Raw genomic sequence first — 26,108 nt, forward strand, 5'->3', positions numbered from 1 at the left:
TGCGGTCTCCACTTAGACCCTTAAAATCATGTCTGGAAAATGTCTGCAAGGATGCACATATATCGGAGGGCATCATAATTGCAAAATGAGCTTAATGTATAAGGTTCTAAAATTTATATACACATAAAGATGTAAATAAATAATAAGCTTAATTCAGAGTATGTTGGTAAGAAGGACTATCTGGAATATGGTAGATGCATGAATGCAGGCCAACACAGTTATAAAGCTGGTATGGGCAGAGAGACTACGGGGCAATATAGAAATGTATTACATGTGTATAAAATCAATGTAACAAAACCCAATAGGTGTCAAGAAAGTTAAAAAAATTGTACCGCAATGGAGTGAAAAATCCAGTGGTTGTCAGTTTGTTTTTAGAGATGTGACTGCTCTATGCAATCGTCAAGTTGTGAATCGGAATCCCAGCCGTGCTGAATGTCTAGATAAGCCCACAGCATCCTGTATGGGTGGTGACGCATGGGCATCCATAAGACGTCCACCATCAAAGGGGGTGCACAGATGCAACAACCACCCAACCGTCCAGGATGACCCTCACAGCCACAGGGTTTTATCCTCAAAGTAAATTTAGAAAGCTGTTCTTCAGGGATAAGCACACACAACCTAAGAAAGCTGTGCCTGCGTCCTCCATTCTAGACTGTGTTGTGCCCAAATTCTCCACCAGTTGAGTGCCAACTGTTGCGTTACTTTGAGCCCCCATTCACATCGGTGCGATTTGCTGGAAATAGGAGCATCCCCAACCAGTGCAAAGCTGACTTTGCAGCGCTGCACCGGTTTCCAAAAGTAATTCCTGCACTACTTTTGGTGACGATTTCAGTAGACACCTGTGCATGAACCCGCACTAAAATGCGGCTTTGAAAGTGTGTTTGAAATGGCACAGCAGTGACATAAGCTTCAGATAGAAATTGCTCTGCTCAATGGTTCTCAGACCTACATTTATACAAACAAGAGCAGACATACTACAGTTCTTATTTTGGTATACAAACCACAATCTATATTTGGTAACTTCCCATAGTCTTCCTCTATATGGTATAGAAACCATATTAGGCAAGAACATTCCTCCCATCAGCCAAACTTCTCTCCTTTCTAGTGATGATGGTGAAACTATAATCTTACGTATAGGCTGAATAGAAGTCCTGACCACTTAGATAGAGATTGGGGGGGGGAGACCTATCAAAAATACATGTGCGAAGTTAAAATGGAGTTTACAGATTTAAAGATGACCTCTTTAGATTAGTAACAAAATTAAATCTGAAGGCTATAACCATTGTCCTAAGAACTAAAAGTGCTAGTAATTCTGAACATCACAGAGCCTTCACATCCAAAAAGGAGATTGAGTTCTCCCTGCAGCAAGTCAAGTACTCTGGCCCCTACTTTTGAACTGTCTCTCCTCACCCAATAGTGTCTGCGCTGAAGTAAGAGGTTTTGCACACCTGGGGAATAAATTACAATGGGATGCCTTCATTGGACCTGATCACCTAGGACAGGGGTAGATAACCTCGGCACTCCAGCTGTGGTGAAATTACGAATCCCATCATACCTCTGCCTCTAGGAGTCATGCCTGTGATTGTTAGGGTCTTGCAGTAGCTAATGGGACTTGTAGTTTCAAAACAGCTGGAGGGTCAAGGTTGCCTACCCCTGACCTAGGAGTACAAGTCCTCTTTGGATGATCTGCAACACCGCCTTGAGGTAGTGTTTGCCCTTAATCAGGCAATTCTTAGCAGTGAGGCTAGGTGTCCTGTTCTATTCTGTGTTCCCCAGCTATGGGTGTTTCACTGGACTGGGGAACGGTAAGGCGATTGTTAGACATATGTCCCTGCCAAACTCTCCAGAAACACCTCCAGGTGTTAATCTGGGTACACTTTTATCAGAATTTCGGCAGAGACTGTAGATTTACTCCTGTCAAACTGGACTGCTAGAAAACGTTCATTCGATCAGCCAATCATTGGAGTCCTCACCATCAGAATACAATACCTAAACAAAACTATTCATACGTACTTCACTTTAGAGTAGATGTTTTATTAATGTATAACTTCTATCCCTGCCTAGCCTTATGGCGGTGTCTCCCATGCATTCTACACCTTTCTGTTGATGGACTTTATGGGGCTGTACCCTTGAGTTCTCTACTAGGCTCAAGGATCACCTTACAACCCTTAATTGACTATTGTGCTGTGATGCTGCTCAATATTCTTGGATATTTTGAGATTGGTTTTCTAGGTAGGCAACCTTCTGATCATGAAATTTTGTTTATTGCGTTTCCTTGTGGGGACCGGTTTTCCTGGGGATTGACCGTGTTTTTCTTCAGTTGTCCATATTGTGTCGTGGGTTTGTTCTTTGCCAATCAGGTTGTCTTGGTTTTTATACCTGCTTGATTTATTTTTGGTTTCAGGCTCAGTGTCCCTTAATTCCCAGCTGGTGGTTATTTCCTCTGTCCTGGTCTTGAACATCAGGATGATCTTCTGTGTTCTCCTGGTCATTAGTAGCTTCCCCTATATTACAGGGTTGTACTCGTCTAGGTCAGGTTTAAAGTAGAACTATAAACAAAACTTTTTTTTTCTCTTATATTCACCGACCGACACAGCTCCTCTCTGTAACTAAATGGGTTGTATAGCCTGCCATTAGGAGAAACTAAGCAAAATTGTTACACAATACACAGAACTTTAATCCCGCCCCATGGGGGCGGGCCACGTGCTATCAACCCTTCCCACTGCTCCTAGCAGCTTCAGTTTTTATTTTGCCTAGCAAGGAGAATGACCTAGGAAACCCTGCAGGCCTCTTGGTCCATGTTTTTTCTGCAGGTTTGCTGCTTTTTGCGCAAGAGAGATCCTGAGATCTTCTATCAACTGCCGGCTGGGTGACAGGCTGGTTAATGAAATCCTTGTTGTCTCCCCAGTCCGGCCATCGAGCGTGAGCAGGCCACGGCTACGGCTCGGCAGGCCACGACATACCTCATGCTCCAGAGGTGGTCGGTGAGCTTCAATGCTCCGGGGTATACATATGACCGGGCTACTGATGTCTGGATCACAGTATACCGGGCCAGTAACCTTCCCTGTAACTGCGCAGGAGTTGGCTACCACGGAATGTCTCCCGGCTCTTCAGGACTGGTAAGTACGGCTCTCCCTGCTTCGGTGGAGGGAGCAGCTGGGCATTTCCGGGGAGGGGGGGCGATTAGGGGGCCATCTCACCTCCTTATCTTCTCTCCCAAGTCCCTATCACCCCTCCTTCCCCCCTCTGAGGGGGGTGTCTGCATGCGCTGCGGGAGGTGTGTGTGTGTGTGGGTTGCTGTTTCTCACCTGTGGGGCTCTGTTCGGTTGCTGTTCAGGCCTGGTCCAGGTCTGGGGGTCCAAAAAAGGCAGTTTTTGTGGAGGATGTCTGTGTGTCAGCAGGCAGTTCGTTTTTATTTTTTGCTTTTTTTTTCACCTAATGGCTCCGTTCCTAATGGCACCTAATTTTCCCTGGGATTCCTATGGATTATATTGACAGCCATTTTGGCAAAATTCTTTCTTCAACACTGGCCTCTTGTGACAGCTTGCAATGTGCTTTCTCTTGTCACTTCCTGTATTCCCTGTGTGTGAGGGACACTGGATGGCTCTGTGTGGAACGCTGAAGCTGTTCTGCAGACGTTGCACCGCTGTTAGAGCTGCTGCTGCTGACAGTTTTTCTCCTCTGCATCTGGGAACTTCCTAGGGACTACAGGCACTGTTCACAGAACGCCCCAGGGTGGTGAGTCTAGCACTAAGCACCCACCCCCACGCGGCAGCAGCAGGAGGGTGGGACCTTCACTGTCCTAAGTTTCCTTGCAGGTGGCAGACAGGATAGGGTCAGCATGGCTTCAGAAACTGGTGTTTCTTCCCCCAAAATCCAGGCTATAGCAACCGGGGCACCTGCGGTTAGTTTGGTGCGCACGGACACCCTGATGGCGTTCCTGGACTCCTATGTTGCTAAGATAGATGCGGCACGTGGCAGGAAAGCGCACGTAAGAGGCCTCTGCCCCCCCCCCCCCCTCCTGGGAAAGCTCTGATGCAGACTCGGGCCCTGCTTTGGCTGGAGACCCCTGCTCTGACCTATCAGTCGTGGCTGACCAGGACAGTAAGGATGATTCCCCATCCGGGCACGACAAGGCGCTTGATGGAGCAGTTATCACAGCTGTGCGTGATACCCTGAAGATTCAGGAGCCAGCGGATTCCTCTGCTGATGTACCAGTCCCTTTTGGGTCCCACAAGCCAGCACGTTCACCTAAGGTGTTCCCGTATTTGACTTATTTTGACAAATTCATCTACAGGGAATGGGGTCGCCCGCAATGGACCTTTTCGGTCCCCAAAAACTTGGCGGTGCGCTACCCCTTTGAGGAAAGCCTTCTCAAAAAGTGGTCGGCTCCTCTGGTCGTGGACCCCCAGTGTCTAGGTTAAATAAAGTAACCTCGATCCTGGTTGAGGGGACTCCTGCATTCAAGGATCCCATGGACAGGAAGGCCGAAGCAGTGGCTCGTTCCTTGTTTACGGTTGTGGGGTCAGCCGTGCGACCTGTACTGGCATCCGCACTGGTGTCGCAGAGACTGAGTGGGCAAAACTTTTGCACTGCGAATTGGGAGAGCAGAATGCCTCCCCTGTCTGCGTGGAGTTAGCAGACCAACTAGTGCGTGGCCTTAAGTACGTTTGTGACGCGGCCCTGGATACTCTCCCTCTGTTATCCACGGCCTCAGTGTCAGCTGTGGTGCTGAGGCGCCTTATTTGGCTGAAATGCTGGTCCGCTGACCAGGCATCCAAGAAAGCCCTGATGGATCTTCCCTTCATTGGTGATCGGCTCTTTGGAGCCTCGTTGGATGACATTATTTTAAAAAAGTACACTACTCCCACAGGCCAGGAAGGCTGAGGAGCCACGCCGCAGGCAAGGGCCTTCCTTTTCCGCTCACAATCCGCTTTTTCGTCCGCCGGGTGCTTCGACAAAACGCCCCCAGCCCGACAGGATGCTCACGGACGGTCAGAAGCGTCCCTGGAACCACAAGCCTAACAAGCCTGCGAACAAAAGTTATCTACCGCATGAAGGTCTGCCCCCACCCACAGATGGGGGGGTCGTCTTCGAGAGTTTGCAGCCCGTTGGACCTCCCGGTTATCCGACCAATGGGTCTGCGACCTGATTTCTACAGGCTACAAGATAGTTTCTCTCTTGGCCACCAAACAGATTCTTCCCCTCCAGCATACCCGTGTCCCCGGTTCGCCGGGAGGCCCTGTTAGCGGCAGTGAGGGACTTGCTGAATCAGGGGGTGATTGTACCAGTTCCGTAATCGGAACGCTTCCAGGGGTCCTACTCCAATCCGTTTGTGGTTCCCAAGAAGGAAGGGGTACGTCCAATCTTGGACTCGAAAGCTCTCAATCATTTTGTAAAAGTGCAGAGGTTCAGAATGGAATCAGTTTGCTCAGTAGTCGCTGCACTCATCAATGCGACTTCCTGGCGTCCTTTGGACATTCAGGATGCCTACTTGCACATACCCATATGCCTTTGGCATCAAAAGTTTCTGCGTTTGGCAGTCGGGGAAGCCCATTACCAGTTTGTGGCTCTTCCCTTTGGCCTGGCATCAGCCCCCCGAGTCTTTACCAAAGTACTGGCTCCAGTGTTGGCGTTGTTTAGACAATGCGGGATCGCGATCGTGGGTTACCTAGATGATCTCCTCCTGAGAGCTTCTTCGGCCTCAGAGTTAGAGGAGGATGTGGCGGATCACCTTGCAGACCCTGCAAGCGTTTGGATGGCTGTTGAACCTAAAGAAGTCGGTGGTGGTACCGACTCAGTGTCTGGAGTACCTGGGGTTACTATTGGACTCCAGGGAAGCGAGGGTTTTTCTCCCCTCAGACAAATTGCTGACTCTCAGATCTGCGGTCAAACTACTGTTGAACAGCAAGTGGTCATCACTCCGCTTTTGCATGCGGGTGCTGGGGCTCATGGTGGCTGCCTTCGAGGCAGTACCTTATGCCCAGTTCCACACCAGAGTCCTGTAGAAGGAGATTTTGACTAAATGGGACAAATCTCCATTGTTCCTGGATCGGCAGATCCAGGTGAGCCAGCCAGTCAGGGACTCCCTGATCTGGTGGTTGAGGTCCCCGGTGATTCAGGCCAGAAAATCGTTCCTTCCTCCTAAAATGGACGGTGGTCACCACGGACGCCAGTCTGTCCGGCTGGAGTGGAGTGATGGGGATTTTCGGGTCAGGACCACTGGTCGACGGAGGAATCCAAGTTGCCGATCAATCTGCTCGAATTGAGAGCAATCGGGCTGTGCCTCCACACATGGTCGGCGTGTCTTCGAGGGCATCCGACCAGGATACAGTCAGACAATGCCACGGCTGTGGCGTACATAAATCACCAAGGGGGAACAAGAAGTTCAGCTGCTGCTCGGGAGTTCGCTCACATACTTCGGTGGGCAGAGCGATATGTTACGGCCCTGTCGGCCGTTTACATCCCGGGGGTGGAAAATTGGTAGGCGGACTATCTGAGTCGTCAGATGCTGAATCCAGGAGAATGGGCATTGCATCCGGAGATATTCAGACGGCTGTGCCTGAAATGGGGCACACCAGATGTGGATCTATTGGCCTCCCGGCTCAATCGTAAGGTGCAGAGATTCGTGTCCAGGACGAGATCCGTGGGCAGACGCGTCAGACGCACTGGTGGCTCCGTGGGATCAGTACCAGCTGATCTACGCCTTTCCTCCTCTGAAACTGTTGCCACATCTACTTCGCAGAGTGAAAGCCGAGGGGATTCCAGTAATCCTGGTTGCCCCAGATTGGCCTCAGCAGGCCTGGTACGCAGACCTGGTGGCAGACTCTCCCTGGCGACTGCCGTTGAGAGAGGACCTCCTATCTCGAGGTCCAATCCTTCACCCTGCTTTACCATCGCTGGCTTTAACGGCTATTGAAAGCCAGGTATTGAGGAACAGGGGTCTGTCGGACTCGTTGATTCCAACTATGCTGAGGGCGCGAAAATCTTCTTCCAGAAAGATATATCATCGTACTTGGAAGGCCTACATCTCCATGTGTGAGGAGAAAGGATGGCATCCGCGCTTCTTCTCTATATCCAGGATCCTGCTGTTTCTTCAGCAAGGTGTAGACCAGAGGTTGGCGTTGAGCACCATCAAGGGGCAAATTTCAGCTCTGGCTGTCTTTTTTTCAAAGACCCCTGGCGTCTCACTCATTAGTGAGTACCTTTTGTGCAGGGGGTGCGACCATGTAGTCCCTCCGGTGCGCCCTCCGTTACCTCTGTGGGATTTGAACCTGGTGGTGTCGGCGCTTCAGAAGCCGCCGTTTGAGAATACCAGGGAGATTCCTCTGCTGACCCTTTCACAGAAGGTGGTCTTTCTGGTGGCCATAACATCGGCCAGGAGGGTTTTGGAACTGGCAGCCTTGTCCTGCAAGTCACTTTATCTGGTCATCCACAGGGATAAGGTGGTGTTGCGTCCGCAACCGTCCTTTCTACCTAAGGTGGTCTTGGCCTTTCATATCAATGAGGACATTGTATTGCCATCATTGTGTCCTAAGCTGAAGCACCCCAAGGAGGTTGCCCTTCACGCTCTGGATGTGGTTAGGGCTCTGAAGGTGTACTTGTCTGCCACAGCTTCCTTTCGGAAGTCAGACTCACTGTTTGTTTCGTTGGCTGTTCCTAAGAACGGCATGGCGGTCTCGTCGGCCACCATTTCCAGGTGGATCAGACAGATTGTAGTCCAAGCCTATGCCTTGAAGGGGCAGGTGCCTCCCTTTCCAGTCACGGCCCACTCTAAAAGAGCAATCGGAACGTCTTGGGCCTTCCGACACCAAGCGTCTGTCGCTCAGGTGTGTAAGGTGGCGACCTGGTCGTCTGTCCATACATTTACCAAGTTCTACAAGGTAGACGTCAGTGCATCGGCTGATGCCTGTTTTGCAGGCGGCCGTGTAGTTGCAATTGAATTGTTTCCTGGTTTTTCGATTAAAAACGCAGTACTGTTTTGGTTAATGCACTGTTGCATTACTTCCGCAATGTTGCGGTCTTGGGGATCACTCCTGTTGAGGATACTCTGTTTTTCCACACACTGCATTTTTTTATTTTTTTTGTGGGTTTAGTTTCACTAGTTCCCACTTGCCATGGTGGATGAAGTTTTTTTTAATGCTGTTTTTCCCACCCCTCATTTGGCACTGCTTGGGGCTTTGTTACAGAGAGGAGCCGTGTCGGTCGGTGAATATAAGAGAAAATAGGATTTTTTGTACTTGCTGTAAAATCCTTTTCTCTGTAATTCACTGACCGACACAACACCCACCCCTCCTTTTTTTTCTACATTATACTGCTTGTTGACGTACTGAAGCTGCTAGGAGCAGTGGGAAGGGTTGATAGCATGGGGCGGGATTAAAGTTCTGTGTATTGTGTAACAATTTTGCCTAGTTTCTCCTAATGGCAGGCTATACAACCCATTTAGTTAGAGAGGAGCTGTGTCGGTCTGTGAATTACAGAGAAAAGGATTTTACGGTGAGTATAAAAAATCCTATTTTTTTTTTATTCCCCCCCCCCTATTTTGGCTGGACCAAGGGAGGGTTATAACCCCTATCAGATTTTTTATTTTATTTCTTTCCCATCTGTGTCCTGTTGCAGATATTTCCCTTCACTTCTTGTCCCATAGGCAAACAGGAAGCTATTAAATCTCTGCAAATTAAGGACATTCTTTGGGGAACCCCCAGGTCACCAAAACGAATGCCCCCATTGGAAGATTTCCCTTGTATTACTTCTCTGGTGACAACCCAAAATTTTGGATTTTTTTTTTTTACTTTCAATCATAATGGTAAGCAGGATAAATAGAAGATGACGGGCACAGACCACAATAAGAATGAACGTGTTCTAATCCCTCTGTAATTTATACAAGACTAAACATTTTTTTGCCTTACTTTAGATGTTGGCCCTTTTTTAGGTGTGTTGCAGACAGTCCCCGTTTCAAGGTGGCTTATTTCTCTTGCAGCATCCTGTGGAGCCACCCTTGCATGCTAGTTATGTCTCTTTACACTCTGTACATCAACAGAAACAGACTGGCTTAAAGGGGTTGTAAACCTTTGTGCTTTTTCACCTTAATGCATCCCATGCATTAAGGTGAAAAAACACCTGGCAGTGACCATGCCCCCATAGTTTACTAGGGAATGTTTATTTCATTGTGCTAAATGTGTTTAGCTAACAAATACTGCAGGTTTAATAAAACCATTTATTGGTTCATTAGAACTCTATATAGTTTTTTTTTTTTAAATTTTAATCCTTTTATTATTATTTATTTTTTTGCGAAAAAAAATAATAATAATAAACTGAACATAACTATTTCATTGTCCATTGTGTGTAATATGTTGTGAAAGTTGTGACTTATAAATCTTTTCACCTTGAAAAAAGACATAAAGCCGTTAAAATACTCACAATACTATGGGCTCCTACACAAAAAATAATCTTGAGTATGTATTTTTTTCATTATGTTTCAGTGCCTATCTTCCGTTGCTACTGCACTTCAGTCTGGTTTCTTACCATACTGTGAACCTGTATACCAGCGTTGTGTGAACTTGGTACAAAAGACTCTTCAGCAAGCAATGGTAAAGTTTATTTAACAGAAGTCTACACATTAGTATAGTAAAAGGCTGTCTGTCTTTATTTTACATTTAGCTCTTGTCATATCTGCTTCACAAATGTTTTTTGGCTTGCAATTATTCAAATGAGAGAGGCCGGGCTGATATATATGTGATAAGGTGTTCAAAAGCATTTGGCAATATATGTATGTGACTTCCGTGCACCTGTGATCGCTCATGACAGAGCGAGAATCGAGATCTGTGTGTTTACACACACAGATCCTGGTTCTCTCGGGAGTAGACAGATTGTGTGGTCCTAAGTAGGAACACCGATCAGTCTCCTCCCTTAGTCCCATCCCCCCACAATTAGAACACACCTAGGGAACACAATTAACCTCTTGATCTAGAGCTGCCACAAAGAGTCAACGTAATCAATTACGTCGACTACGAAAATACATTGACGTGCGTGCAAGGCGTCAATGCGTCACACAGTGAGAGTTGCAGGTCCACACCCCCACTGCGGCTTTCAGCATGGTGCTTCTCTCATCCTGCTCCGGGTCTCCTGCTCTCCTCCGTGCTGCTGCCCCCCTTTCTTCTCCCCCTCCGTGCACCTGTCCCCCTCCGTACTGCCACCCCCCTCTCTTCTCCCCCTCCGTGCATCTGTCCCCCTCTCTTCTCCCCCTCCGTATCTCAGGATGGAGAGCGGAGGTAGGAGCCGGTAAACCCAGCTCCTTCGTTTTCAGAATGGACAGTCAGTGACCACTGACTCTGTCCATTCCCATAACTGAAACATTGTAACCTCCTGTGATTAAGATGTCTCAGTTAATGACTGGAGAGAAGCCGCTGTCTTCTCTCCATTCATTATCAGTGCTGCAGAGAGAGGGACTGGGGAATCTCTGTCCCCAGTCCCTTTCCCTGTCTCAAATGGGAGATTTCAGAGGTCTAAGACCCCTGATATCTCACCATAGCCCCCCCAACAAGGCTGATAAAAAAAAATTACAATACATAATAAAAAAAAAATTGTAAAAATAATAAACAAAAAAACACACTGACACTGTCCCCACACACCCGCCCCCTTAAAAAAAAGAAAGCATTGTAAAAAATTATAAACATTCATGAACTTCTGAACAGAAAATAAAAAAAGCTAAGATAAAAGAATATATATATTTATATTCTTTTATCTTAACTTTACAAAAAATAAGTACATAAAAAAAAGGTAAGATAAAAGAATATAACTACATACGTGTATATAATATGCATGTACTAGTTATATTCTTTTATCTTACCTTTTTTTTATGTACTTATCATTTTTTGTAAAGTTACCCAAAGGATTAATTAGCAAATCAAAAAAAACACTAGATTAATAAAAAAAAAAAATTATATAGTCGATGACTAATCGAAAAAATAATCGATAGATTAGTCGACAAACTAATCGTTAGTTGCAGGGCTACTTTGATCGCCCCCTAGTGTTACCCCTTCCCTGCCAATGACATTTATACAGTAATCAATTGCTTTTTTTTTTTTTTTTTTTTTTTAGCTCTGATCGCTGTCTGATCTGTCTACTGCAATGCTGCAGTCACAGTAAAAATCGCTGATCACTGCCATTACTAGTAAAAAAAAACGACAAAAGACAGCTCTATTTGTGGGTAAAAAATGGACATCAATTTTGTTTGGGTACAACGCCGTACGACCGCACAATTGGTAATGTGACGCAGTGCCGTATCACAAAAAATGGCCTGGTCAGGAAGGGGGTCAATTTCTTCTGGGGCTGAAGTGTTTAGAGCTCTCTGATCACTAGTCAAAGGCCCTTTCACTAAATAAAATTGTTAGCTTACAGTCCTGTTTACACCTTGCTTTTGCTTTGCTTTGGCTTGACTTTGTTTGAAAAATTATACCACATGTAGCTTTAGTGGTGCTTCAAAGCATCTTCAAAGCCTCCATAAAAGCCTATTGCATAGCTTGCTTGAAGCCTCATTGAAGTACCAAGCAAAAGCAAGGTGTAAACAGGACTGTAAGCTACCCATTTTATTTGGCGACAGGAGCTTTAACTGGCGTTCAGAGAGCTTTAACAAAGCGTGCCCGAAGCCATGTTTTGAAGCAAGTGTAAACTAGCTCTTACAGTCCCGGCATGTGCTGGAAATGTAACTTTTTTTGAAACTGTTATATCTATGGGTTTACTTCCACTTTAATTGTACATTTTTAAATCTCTTCAGAAAAAGCAATATCTTTCAGCACAGTGACTAAGTTGTTAGCACTTCTGCCTAGCAGCACTAGGTTCATCAGTTCAAATCCCAGTCACGGCACTACCTGCCTGGAGTTTATATGCGTGGGTTTCCTCCCACACACCAAAGATATGCTTGTAGGTTAATTGGCTCCTGTCTAAATTGGCCCTAGTATATGTATGAATGTGAGTTAGGGATCTTCGTTTGTAAACTCCTTGAGGGCAGGGACTGATGTGAATGTACAATATATATGTAATGTGCTGCAAAAATTAACAATGCTATATATGTACCTGTGATAATATAATAAAGCAAAAAACTATGATTATTTAAACCTCTATAGAAAGTAGTGACTTTTTATTCAATTTTAGATGCACAATGCACAGCCAGACCAGTACGAGTCTCCAGATAAAGATTTTATGATTGTGGCCCTAGATCTACTGAGTGGGCTGGCTGAAGGGCTTGGTGGTAACATTGAACAGCTTGTGGCTCGGAGCAACATCCTGACTCTAATGTACCAGTGTATGCAGGTAAGAGATCTGACTGTGACAGCACAGTAGAAAATTTGACCATCTATTGGTAAATATTAAGCCATTTTGTATTACAGCCTTTTAACCTCCATGTAAACTTTGTTTCCATAGGATAAGATGCCAGAGGTGAGGCAAAGTTCTTTTGCATTATTGGGAGACCTTACCAAGGCATGCTTTCAACATGTCAAATCATGCATTGGTACGTATACTGCTATGCTTTCCTATTCCAGTTAAAGCCACTCTGTCACAAACAATATGGAAAAAAAACACCCATCTATTAAAGGGGGTTATACTTATCAGTCATGCACTTTTACTTCTGGTCTTCACTATTTTCAAGCACTACATTGGTTGAAGAATCTTTAGCATCTGCCGGGAGCAATAGATGCCTGGTCCCACTGTCCCTTGCACTGTTTCTCTTTCTGGGCTCCAGTCACTACTGTGTTAAGCTTGCAGTGGGGGACCAGGCATCTGACACTCTCTTGTACATATTGGATTTTTAAGATGAACGTGATTGTAAACGATCACCTTTGTAAAACAACCAATTGACTTTAATCCCTCCTGCCTGCACTATAGCCAAAAGACTACAGCGTGAGCCCACATTGCTGGGAGGCTGTCTATGGGCGTTATCAAGCTTCCTGCTCGCCTCCTGTGGCAAGCACTGGTGTGGATCTGTGGTTTCTGTGTGCTTGGTGGACAGCTGATCACAGATTGGGCATGTAAGGAGAGAAAATAACGGACAAATCCACACAGGGGACATCTACATTGATAATCAGGGCATTGATCATCAGTATCCTGATGATCAGTGCAGTCCCAACAGTGCCCACCAGTGCAGCCTCATAAGTGCACATCAGTAAAGGAGAAAAATTACCTATTTCAAACATTTTATAACAAAAATTAAGAAAAAAAATTTCTCCCCCCCCCCCAATTTTTTTTTTTTGTTCAGCCAATAAATGAAAAACCCAGTGGTGATTAAATACCACCAAAAGAAAGCCCTGTCTCAAAAAAATAAATAAAAATAACCTTTTGTTTGAGTACAGTGTAGCATGACCACACAATTGTCATTCAAAGTGTAACAGTACTGAAATCTGATAATTGGTCTGAGCGTGAAGGGGGTAAAAATGCTTGGGTTTACATTTAACTGTTAAGGAGAGCAAAGACTAAAAGACATGGGTGACAGGACAGATAAATATAATATTACTTTTATTGGGTTATATTATTTTTGTGACTGTTGCTTTTAACCTTATAACTTATAATACGTAAACATTTTTATAACACATGCTCCAGTTTTTTAAAATTTTTATTTATTTTTTTCTTTTAGCGGATTTTATGCCTATCTTAGGAACAAACCTAAACCCTGAGCTAATTTCTGTATGCAACAATGCTACCTGGGCAATTGGTGAAATTTCTATACAAATGGGTAAGTTTTACTTAAGGTGTAAACTTGACTGTTGTCTGTCAGGTACTCAATTTAGGTATAGTTCAGCGGTGTTTAAAATGAAATGAGTAATCGGTTTGTGAAATGCTAACGTTCTCTTAAAATTACTGCAATGTTAAACTAGAATTCACTCCGCTTACCTTTTGAACATGAATTCTGTGGGGAAAAGTTTAAAAAATACCCTTGCTGTTGCGTTATGAGTAAAGTTCCGCTTTAAGGACTGGTTCACACCACAAAAACGCACTCCAGATCCCTTCCGGGTGCATTTCTGCATGCTCATTAACATGTTTTTGATGCGTTTCCGGATCCATTACAGATTTTTTTTGTTTTGTTTTTTTCTCTCTCAAGCTTTATTGGGGTCTGGGGCGTCTTTGTGTGTTTTGGTGCCTTTTTGATGATTTTTCTGTGTTCCAGTACAGTTCAGTGAAGGGAAAATGCAGCATGTTCTTTATTTCATTTTTTTCTGGAACTTGAAAGCCCTGGAACTGATCACACTGGTGTGAACTATGCCATTGGAAACCATATAACCTACTTTCCATGCATTTTTGACAGTAGAAAAAAAATGCAATGGGCTGCATGTGGTGTGAACTGGCCCTAAAGCCGTATGAATAAAAGCCAACCCTTGTAAGCCCCCTGGCAGTGATATGTCCCTCTATAACTGTACCTTTTTGCTGTCCAACTTGGCCTACATATAAAGATGTAAAAAAAAAATAGCAGGTATTAACCCTATACACTTACAAAAATACTAGACAAAAAAAAAAATAATCTGATTATCACCTTATTCATTTGATTCGGGACTGTTGACGATCAGTTTCCCTTTTAGCATTTCTTTGTTGTTCATGGTGTCGTTGCTTTTAAGCTGTGTTTTTTTACTTTTAAATAAAATTATACTATTAGGTTGTTAATAGCTGGTTGGCCTTTGATTTGAATTTTCTCCACATCAGCCTTTCTCAACTTTTATTTATTTTTTTTTTTTTCACCAAGCACCTTGTTCAGAAATGTAGAACGCCCAGAAAAAAAACACTTTGATCATTGCAAAAGGGTTTCCATACATGGGGGGTTAGTGGAGAGGGGTTCTTGCATACATGGCTAGTGAATGAATGCTCCTTTTTACAGACTCTTGGTTTCTTACCCGAGAGATGAGAGAAGAGGTTTCACTGCTTCTGCATTACTGGCTCTGCTATGAGATGTTGATGCTAAAACTTGGCCGGCATCAACAGGTTGTAGTTCAGGGAACCCTTATTAACCTCTTTGCAAAAGTGCTGGGGTGCAAGTTGAGCATGGTTACAGTAATTGCTTTTGGGGAAATCTTGAAAGCGCCCTGATAATTATTTCCTTATTATGAATGCTTTGATAAGTGGCTTTCACTGTAACTTATTTGGCAAAAGAAAGAGTTGGTTTAAGCAAGGCCTTTTCAGCCCCCTACTTTTAGGTTCAAGTTGGAATGCTAAGACAATCTAGCTTATTAGTGCTGCCTTGAAAAAAGTGCCTGAAAAGCAAATTTGGTGTAAGTGTAATAGCTGATTTTGTTTACGTGGCACATTTATAGAAAAAACCCACAACCTTTTTCAAACTGACTACTTCAAAACTGTCATATTTACTTTATACGTGTTTTTATTGTTACCTAGTCTCCTGTGTGTTCATCCTAGTATGCTGTGTTTTTATTTTAAAAAATTTTCTTTCTTGTCCTTTGAGGGTCACAGTTATCTTTACTTTCAGGTTATACTGCCTCCTGTAAGATATCTGGGGGGGGGGGGGGGGGGGGCTCTTGGCATTCTCAGTACAGCATGCCTCATTCTTTTTTTTTTTTTTTTGATGTCTCTACATCGCTGCTGGAGCTTGCCTCTTCACGCAGCTATCCAAAACAGCTGTCCTCAGCTTGGATTTAAAGTATCATGTCTGAATTCTGCTGTACTGGACACTGATAGCCTGAGAACAACATTTGAAAACTGGGTTCAACGTAATGTGCTTTTCAGATTCCCTTCTGGTAGTTAACCGCAGAACACTTTCCAGGTCCAGAGCAGCTACCATTGCTTCAGCACTTGCCCTGTCTGTAAAGATGCCTTTAAAAAGTCACTTGCTTGTTTCTACCATGGAATGAGTTGAGACTGACCCAAAGCACTGACATCCCCCCACTGGATGGAGTGTTGCATGGGCTCTTTCCCACCAAAATTTTTTTTTGCTACAGTATCTGCTTGCAAAGAGCCACATTGAATTGTGATCTTCATTCATAACTATTGCCCACCCAGTTAGTTTGTTCGCCTCTAGTCATCTGACCCCCACCTGCTACCAGTTGTCTGGGTTTTGTGAGTGCTTTCAGACTTTGACTTTTATTAATAGCTCCAGCACTGTTTGCAGCACACATCCCGATTGTGCCAACATCTGCAGCCTCTAATACTGCTGCCCTCTGCACCTTTAATCCATTCATCAGAGTCCCCTTTATAGCTCTATTGGGCGTAGAATGCATGGAGAAAATGGCTTTAACTTCAGTTGTAATGGTTTGCGGAAGGCTTGGCAGCTTATCGTTAATAGCTGGTTGGCCTTTGATTTGAATTTTCTCCACATCAGCCTTAACTTTTTTTTTTTTTTTTCAAATTGCTGCTGTTCACCATTCTGTGTGTATTCCAAGTTACAACAGAAATGATGAAAGTTTGATAACGGTGGGTTCCACCCAGATGCCTGACGGCAGCTGGCTCTGCCTCTCAGGGCTATCCAATGATTGATAGTCGCCTCTCTGTGCTCAGAGCAGACCCGAGAACTGAGCAATCGGGGGTCTTTGAACACTCAGTTCTCTGTGTAGTGTAGGCAGGAGACAGCTGCAGCATTGGATCGGTGCTGCATCCACCTAGGTTTAAATCGTGAACCAAATAACATACAAAAATAAACTATACAACAAAAAAATCTTTCTAGTTGCTGCTATTACTGAGTAGAAAACGCCACTTCCTCTTGGAGTCCAGTTAGTACAGCCCAACTCCAAATTACCCACAAACGTAGTTATTTATGAGCAACAATAGTTAAGTCCAGCTTCAGAGACAATTTTAGATCTAAGCGACCAGCTGTTTTTGATCGCGCAAGTTCTCTGTGTAGAGCTGGCGGGGGACAGCTGCAGCATCGGATCAATGTTGCAATCACCTAGGCTTATTTTGTTGAAAACCCAATTTTCTCTTTTAACTTACCCATGGGAAAACTCCTGAAGTAATGAGACATCCATGGATTCCAAACCTTTTGTAAAAATTGTGACTTTATCTTAGGGCTGGGGAAAAAATCAATTAGAATCTTGAATCGAGTTGAGGGGTCAAATCAATTCAAATTTTTAGCAAATCGATTTTTTATTTTTTTTAGATATTTATTGTTGTTGTTTTTCACCAGGATCAGCGCTGACACTGCACCAGTCCTGAGGCGCTGCGGGCAGGAGTTTTTAGGCGAGGCTTCGGCCTAGTCTGTGAGGCTGGACACCGTGGACTAGGCCGAACCCGCAGCCTCGCCTTAAAACTCCTGCCCACTGATCCTCAGGACCTGCGATGTCCATCAAAAAACTTTTTGGGAGAAAATCGCCCAGCTGTACTTTATCCTCTAAAATAGATGCCAGCTTTTGATTGAAGTATTGACATTTTGTGTTTCATCTGTGCAGTGCTCAAAACCAGTTCCAAACCACCATAGTCTAGCTAGAGTCTATTTAGTGACCGTGAAGTTAAGTGCAGAACTTAAATTCCTCTGACATGTGTTTAAAATGGTTTTTAAATGTAATAAGGCTTCAGAGGGATTTTAGGGATACTAAAGTCCAAGGCCATGTAATCTAGTTGATCGTACCTAGTACAAAAGTTTGATTCTAGCACTCCCACCAAATTATGCTAGCGTACCAGCCGATCAACCTGAAAGCAAAGGTCCGAGGTGTCCTGGGCAAATATGGCCAGTCTATAAGGTACCACTTACCACCTAAACCAAAGCTTGTTGTTGACTTCAATAAATGAGTTTAGCAATCTATGTGCGATTGTATCCCAGGTTTGTTGTTTCCACTGTTGCGGCTCCAGTGGACCACCCAGGTCTTTTTCGTACCGACCGACATAACCGATTGCTCTGCAAAAAAGGAATTTTCGATTGAAGGTGGTATACCTTTAGAAAATGAATCGTGCAGGCTTATATGTTCAAAAGGGGTGAGAGTCAAAAGCGAATCTGTGTTTTAGGGTCGACTGCACATAGTTTTGAATTTGAAGATGGTGAAATGGTTCAAATTTCGTTATCTGTAGATGGAGCCTTGTGTGAAGATTACAGTGAAGGATATCTTAACATAATGCCCAGCAAAAACCTGCCTTTATACTGACACAAAATCAATGTGGCTCATTGAATCCTGGGGGGAAAAAGGGATTTTTAGTGAGGTTTGCAAAGGATGTAAGTGGTGATGGCAGTCTACCAGAATATTTTAAGACTCCCATATCTTCAGCAAGCGCTTGCGCACAAAATTGTTTGATAGTCTGGAGCCATCCATAGGACCATGTATCAGCAGGGACATGATCCAGTATTCTTCTATGCTGTCCCACAATGGAGTGTTGAAGGTTATATGATGAAGAGGGGGTGGCGATTTGTGCTGCTAAGTAGTAAGTAATATGTGGTATTGCTAATGTCTTGGTCTAAAATCTTGTCAGATTAACCGCTTACATGCGCTTTGAATGAATCATAAGTGCAGAGGACCGTTAAAAGGGTGGACCCTGAATGGGTACAACAGTTTAGGACAATAGCGTCCTTATCAGTTACTGTCCTTCCCAGCCAATATATTGATTTTTCTTCCAGGATTCAATTATACGTTTTGTTAAAAAAAAAACACTGTGCAGCTAGCTTGGATGCAAAGTCTTGTAATATGTGTGAATAGCTCCTAAATGGAGACGCGATGAGAAAAGGTATCTTTGGGAAATTGGACTTTTACCTCTGTAAATGTAACATTTAAGGCCATGAATTTCAAATAATTTGTTTGCGATCCTGCAATGACAGTCATTGAGGATTTGAATAAGGTTTGGAAGCGAGATTGTGGTGGTAGTAGTAAGACACAAAAGGACACAAGGATCTGCAAAAGGGCAAGCTTTTTGTTGGTATCTGGCCACCTCTACGCTTCAGACATCCAGGTTTGCCTTTATAGTGAGGGTCAAGATTCAATTGTAGGGGCACATTATTTGGAGGATAGAGGGCATCCCTGTATCATACATCTAAGAATGGTAAACTGAGGTGATCCAAACCTTGCATATTTTATAAATACCTTGTGGTTATCTATCACATAAGGCCCTTAGGGGGCCTTCTGCACTGTTCCAGGCAGATGTTAAATGCAACCTGGCAAGAGTCCTGTTAGGTGCTTCGTGGTCTCTGCCAGATCATTTGGATATTTTGTCTGAAGGACTGATTTGTCATCCTGCTTTGTTTGCTGCCTTTAACAACATGGCTGTTGAAGCTCAAGTTTTGAGAAATGGTCATCTGAGTCAGATTCTCCTTGATGCTGTAAGTTAGGAAGTCTTTCCAGCAAGGTCTGTCATTAGGAAGGGATATTTTACATGTGGAGTGTCTCGGAGCTCCCACTCTAGCAGTTTCCCTGTGGGATGGATCCTTTCCTTCCTTCAGCTGGGTCTAGACCAGCTTTTGACTGTGAACATTACTTAAGGTCTGATTTCTGCCATTTTTATTTTCTATCTTGTTTCAGAGACCCACGCCTTATTACAGTCTTCCATGCAACTCCCCCAAATGTTCCAATGTGTTAGATCTGAATCTAGTTCTCTCTGCACTTCACAAGCTGCTGTTTGAACTGGTCAAACATTCTTTCTTCTACTCCTACCCACAAGTGGTGTTTTGTAGATTTCACCTTTGAAGGGTGAAAGTTGAACTTGCATCCTTGTCTTAAAAGGAGGTTTTTCTGGCTGTGCATGTTGACATGGTGGTGTTGAGGCCCAGGACTTCCTTCCTGCCTAAAGTATTTTCTGCCTTTCACCACTACCGGCTACAGTGAACCAAAGTGAATTTCCCTCCATTCTCTAGATGTGGTTTAAAGACTGAGAGAGTCTATTTCTTGGCTATTGCTTCTTTCAGAAAGATGGATTCCTCTCTTCATCCCAGATGATCTCTTAAGGCTTCGTTCACATCCAGGCATCCCGGATTGCCGGGATCCCTAATCGCTGCAAATCACGGGGCACCCTATGCCCCGTTTGGGAACTTCTTTTGGGACGACAAATGACCTGCGATTCGGTTTTGTACGATTTTACCACGATTTGTCAGGCGACAATTGCGGCAAAATTGCACCACAATCAGGCTGCCATTGGACGTTATGGGGATCGAATGGAGCGGTAAGGATGCATGTGCCACTTCTTCCATTATCTTTAGGTGGCTCAGACAGAGCCATCATTTTAAACTTATGTTCTCAAGGATTAGGACCCACCCTTTTCTATGAAGGTGCAATTTACTAGATCAGTTAGTACTTCTTGGGATTTTTGGCATTAAGCAACGTTGCCACCTGGTTGTCTTTTTACATTTTTTCCAGAGGTGAAATCTTGTGTGTCCCTACAGTGGATAAGAAAGAAAATAGGATTTTTGTACTTATTGTGAAATCCTTCTCTTGGAGTCCCTTGAGGGAAATATGTTCCACCACATTGTGTTTATGATCATACTCTGTACTGCTTTGCTGCAAAACTGAATTGTTCTCTGGCTGGCCTACTGTTTTCCATTGCCCAATACTCCAATATAACCTGAAAGTGAAAGACCTCTGTGAATTTATTTTTTTATTATTATTTATTTTTTTGTGAATACGCAGTAGGTGTCTTAACTAAGAAGCCTGTTTTTATTTTATTTTTTTAGGACTTGAAATGCAGCCTTATGTTCCAATGGTGTTGCACCAACTTGTAGAAATCATTAACAAACCCAACACGCCAAAGACTCTCTTAGAGAATACAGGTACCTTATGCCAGCTGTTTGAAGAGCGAGTAAAACGCTTAGTTTGCTTTAAGATGTGGGAGTTTTCTGCTTTTTATACTCAATCACTTCTTCAAATGCCAAAATGTCTACAAGTCAGATTTTTTTTACAGTTCACTACATTTAGCAATTATCAAAAGAAAATGTTCTTCAGTGCTGTACAGCCTAGGGAGAATTAATGAAGCACGCTTTGTATTTTATCTCTTTCACTGACATTTTTCACTTTTAGTCCATGTGGGTGAGCCACTTTTTCCTAAGGGAGTGTTGCCTTCTCCAAAATTGTCTAGAAAAAAAAGGCAGCTTAGGCATTCATTTCCAGGTCAGTAAATGGGTTAAAGTCTGTGTTCCAGGTGACGAAAATGTTGTCGCCGAGAGAGATTTACATTTTCATGCATTTGGCCCACAAGGGAACACCATTTTAAATATACACCTAGAATGCACATGTAATATGTAAAGCGATTGTGTAACACGTATTGGGTATAATCACGCACACCAGAGTGAGAGGAATAATTCTAGGGTCATCATTTTACCGTCACTCTAAATTGATGAGCTGTAAAAATTTTAACCTTCCCGATGTGCAATTACTACAATATTGTAATTTGTGGTAGTTTTGTAGGCGTATGGATTTTTGAGTCCTGACATAGCTGGTATTGGCTTGACAGTCTCATCTTTATTTTACAAAAAATAGATATTGTGTTTTTGTACACTAAAATTGTATCTTTTCTGCAAATATTGGTTTGATAAAGTTTAGTTAATTTCTTATGACTTTAAAATTTTCAACTGCCATCTTTTATTCCACAGGTCCTCTGCTTTCTCAAAATGTGTAACGTATTTTGGATTTTAAGTAATTTTCAGGCCAAATATTTTAATTTTAACTCGTGAGGAAAAACAAAATTGGTTCAGCACCTAAAGTTAAAGCACAGCTACAGCCAAATCATTTGTTCAATATTTAGTTTTGGACTGAGTGGGGAATTTATTTTATATTTTTTGTGTATGTCCTTGTTGGCAAAGTTTCCCCTTCCTGTCAGAACAGGAAGTGAAATGATTCCCTTTTATTGCTCTTCTCATTTCTTGTCCTGCTGACATGGGGTTAGGAAGGGAGATGAAAACAATGGGGTTATGAACAGCAATATAAACAATTTAAGTATTCTTACATGTCTATCCCAAATATTAAAGTTTGGCTGGAGTTTGGCTTTAAAGCTGAATTTCAGGTATGGGTATGGTTACATTGGTCCAGCTTGGACTAATGTAACTGTATATATACCATACCTGGCTGATGCCATTGGAATCAAGAAATCATTGAAGTAGACACCGCTACTCTAGTGATCTCCACTTCTGTGTCTCATGCCGAGTGGCTGGGCTGAGGCATTCTGTACACAGAAGGTTGGCTGCTCAGCATGCCCACCATGCAGAGACTGGTTTGCATTTTCTGAATCAATGCAAAGCCTTCTCTGATTGAATGAGAAGGAGAGGCGGGCAGATGCCCAATGGCCGCCTACCTGTGTTCTCAGTGCAGCAGGCCAGCTGCTCAGGACACAGAACCAAGAGGAGATCAACTAGAGAAGCGGTGTCCAATTTAGTTCCAGTTTTCAGGGGCATCTGCCAGGTATGGTGTGGATATACAGATACAATATTGCTCCAAGTTGGATCAATGTAATTGTAAAAATGTACCATATCTGGAATTCATATTTAAGAAGCCAGGGAACTTTTACTTCCGTTGACAACTATGGAAATGGTTTAGAAATGGTAGGTCATGCTGCTCTAGGTTTCTCAACAAAGAGAATGTGTGGGTTCCTATAGACGAGAACCCCCAGAAAAAAAGTGAGGGTTCTAGGTTTCTACCGCTTTAGTGTAATGGACTGGACTTGTACATTTTAGCATATTTTTTATAAAATGTGAATTTAAAAGAGGAAATGAAGGTTTAAGGCCTTGTCTCCCCCTCTAGTTAATATGCCTCATACTGTTTGCAATAAATCAATACCACCCTCCACTTTGGAGCAGTCACTTAAATAATCGCAGAGCTTCCTTATACTGTGCATTAGTGAGAGGCTTGATGGCAGTACTGAATTCACTTAACTGTGACGTCACCGCTGTAATGTTTATCAAGGATGGGAGATTAGCAAGCCTTGCACTGACACACAACAGACAAAGCTCTGTAGCAACATGACCGATCTAAAAACAAACAAAAAAAAAAAAAGAGTAAACAGGCATTTACACAGTATTTATTGCAAGCAGCATATTTATTTGGGGAGGGCAAGGTATTTAAACTGCTTTTTTTTTAGCCTTTACTTTAAATGATCAGAAAACTTCCACATTTACAAACTAATGTATTTTTGCTGTGTGTTAAGCTTTAAAGGGAGTGCCTGTATATACGGAAGCTCAATGCTGTCCGTTACAGCAGGGTGTCTACCCTGTGAATGATTTAATCCTGTGTGATTGGAGATGGTGTAAAAGAGAAATATTATCTCCAAGCCATAGTAAGGAAAAAGTCGATAATTATAGCAACATTATTGTAAGGCTCATATACTCTTGTATTTTTGTTTAGTTACTTTTTGTATTTTCTTTTTATAAATGTTAAATGTGATGTGCTTTTTGACTAAAAGTTCACTGTGGGATGATAAATGACTTGAGAGAATACAATATGTGGTAAACGTTTCTGACTCCTTCATTTATGCTTGTTGGGGCAAGTTATTTGAGCAACCTAAACCTAAAGCCTTTTCAGTTAAGCAGTTAAGATTATCTGGTAATATGCGAACAGGACCTGGAGCTCCTCTTGCTGTCTGGAAAAAGTAAGTTTTCAAAGGCAGTATTTCCCATTTCACCAGACTAAGGCTGGCCATACATGTTAAATTCTCTTGTACAATTTTACTTTAGCTTTTCCAAAAAAAAACATATAATATGAGGTCAAAACAAAGCAACTTCCATCTGTATCCAATTAGGCAGGCCCTTGCACTACATAGTTTAAGGTAAATCTATAGGGAAATTGTACAAGAAAATTGAACATGTATGGGCCAGCCTTAGATGTTTTATTTTCTCCCAAAATGTAGACGTTGGCCCTGATAATAAAAGAAAATGTATATTTATGTGACATGCAAGCAAATAAACCATCCTTTGAAGTGACAGACACCACAGAGTACCTTGTAAACACAGCCCAGGCTATAAAAGTGCATGCTTAAGTTTCCAGAGGCCCTTCTCTTCAAATTTAACTGCTGCAGGTACTACACTTTTGGGTGTGATGCATACCTCCTCCTGCATGTTTTGGTTCCACCCATTATCTCCTATGTCACTGTAGAACATATGAATCTGAAGGAGGAACCACGTCATGCTACCAGGGGTGCAAGTATCTGTCACACCTGGAAGGGAATAACTGCATGTGAATCATACAGGAATGCGTAGCACGTTCCTGTTCAATTCCCGGCCCTTTAGATCACTTTATTTTTATTTTTTTTATACAACCTTTGTTTCACAAAAACTTTTGAGCTTAAAGGATAAGTTCACTCTTGGGAACATGCTGCATGTTCAACCCGATTTTAGTGGTGGTTGGCTTGTAGTTACCAATGAACAACCACGGTGCTCTGGTAGTTCATTGAGTCATCCTGTCGGAACATCTGCTTACCCGTATGGGATGTACGGGTAAGCAGATACACTGACCGTGTGCAGGAGACCTGCATGGCATGAGCAATCTACTAATAGATGGTGCAATGCTTTACAGGTGCCTGCAACAAAAAAATGCACATTTCTCTTTCGTTCATTGATGGACACAGCTCCATTAATCTTGACCATAGGGTTATTACGCCACCTTCAGGAGAGGACTAGGCAGAACATGTAATACATGTGATAAAACAGAACGTTAGTTGCCCCCAAGGGGTGGTCCCTCTGGTAATATCCCCTCAGCCTGCTTCCTGCAACTCTGTTTTTTTTTTCTGCATACTGAAGGAGAAGGACCTAGGCTCCCTGCGGGACCATCAGTCCTGTGATTTTTTTTTTTTGCTGAATGTTTGCCTTTTGCGCAAGATTTTAAGATCCTGTGATCTGCTATTAACAGCCGGCTGGGTGACAGGCTGGATTATTTATATCCTTGTAGTCTCCCCAGGCTGGCGATCGAGCATATGCAGACCCTAGCTACGCGCTGGGTCAGCCACGACATGCCCCTTAGGCTCTGGGGCGGCCTGTGAGCGCAACGCTCCGGGGCACACATATGACCAGACTACTGATGTCCTTGTCACAGTGTGCCGTGGCGAGCAGCCACCCTGTACTGCTCGGGAGTGGGTCTCTGATAGGATGTCCCCAGCTTGTCCGGATGGTAAGTACACCTCTTCCTGCCTCGGTGGAATTGAGCAGCTAGGCATTCCCTGGGAGGTCAATTAGGGGGTCCATCTCCTCCCTTTCTTCTCTCCCTGTCCCCCACTGCTGCATGATGGGCTGCTGAGCGGTGTGTGTACCTGTAGCCAGGGGTCCCCTGGCGGGCTCTCACCTTAGATTGGGGGCTGTGCTGGGTATCTGTGGTCTCTTCGCTGGGTGCCTGGAGGTCTGCATGTGCTGATCGATTAGCGCCATTTTCTGTCCTTTAACTGTGTACAGTTGTTTGTCGGGCATTTTTGGTGTGCCTTAGTGGAAAGCGTGGTCAGGGGCCATTTTTCTGTAGCTCAGTGGCCATTTTCTTTGTGATTATGTCCCTTTATTTTGTTGTGGCCCAGCTTTTTATCCTCAGAGCTGGTCCCTGCTGCTCAGAACGGCACTTTTTTTTTGCTCAGGACAGCTGGTACTGGAACCGGACACCTGTAACTGAACGGCGCAGCATTCGGTCAGGGTGGTGAGTCCTGCGGTGGGGACCCCCCAGTCTGCAGTAGCTAGGAGGGTGTGCACCTGTCCTAAGTCCCCAAGGGTGGCAGACGGGGTGGGTCAGCATGGCTTTCTTCCCCAGAACTCCCTGCAATTGCACCTGGCTCGTCTGCAAACTGTGCAGAGCCTTTGGATGCTTTGTCGGCAGTCCTTGAAAGGTTCGTTGCCAGGGTGGAGGCAGTGTGCGGGCGCAAAGGGGGTAAAAAGCGGGACCAGCCACACACAAGCTCCCCCCCCCCCGGGGAGAGCTCTGACGCAGATTCGGGCCCTGCTGATGACTGGCGGGCCCCTGCTCTGTTTCAGATGACGCTGACCAGGACTGATCGGACAGTGAGTCCCCGTACGGGTCCTTATTTCAACAACTTCATATACAAGGAATGGGGGAAGCATGCAACTTTTCGGTCCCTAAAAGAATGGCGGTGCGCTACCCCTTTTGAGTAGAGCCGCCTTAAAAAATGGTCAGCTCCTCCGGTCGTAGACCCCACCCAACCCCCCAGTATCCAGGTTAAACAAAGTCCCGGTAGAGGGGACTCCTGCACTTAAGGACCTTAACAGGAAGGCCAAAGCAGTGGCCCGG

At 43.9% G+C, this 26,108-nt stretch overlaps 1 protein-coding gene across 3 annotated transcripts in view; it reads left to right on the forward strand.

Moving 5' to 3' along the window:
* The window catches only part of TNPO1 (transportin 1), a 281,541-nt gene that overhangs the window by 231,791 nt on the left and 23,642 nt on the right, over positions 1-26,108 (forward strand). For 2 of the 3 annotated variants that reach the window (XR_013263933.1, XM_077462500.1), the window contains exons 15-19: positions 9,483-9,590; positions 12,154-12,312; positions 12,424-12,511; positions 13,631-13,729; positions 20,576-20,671. Coding sequence is in view for 2 of the 3 variants with exons in the window: in XM_077462500.1 (XP_077318626.1) it covers positions 9,483-9,590; positions 12,154-12,312; positions 12,424-12,511; positions 13,631-13,729; positions 20,576-20,671 (550 nt within the window). In the remaining variant the exon portion in view is untranslated. The remainder of the gene's footprint in view (positions 1-9,482; positions 9,591-12,153; positions 12,313-12,423; positions 12,512-13,630; positions 13,730-20,575; positions 20,672-26,108) is intronic. The other variant, XM_077462501.1, reaches the window with a different exon arrangement.

This window comes from Lithobates pipiens, unplaced genomic scaffold (assembly GCF_037356315.1).
Source record: "Lithobates pipiens isolate NorthernLeopardFrog02 unplaced genomic scaffold, aLitPip1_a1.2 Scaffold_3, whole genome shotgun sequence".
In the NCBI taxonomy this organism is placed as follows: Eukaryota; Metazoa; Chordata; class Amphibia; order Anura; family Ranidae; genus Lithobates; species Lithobates pipiens.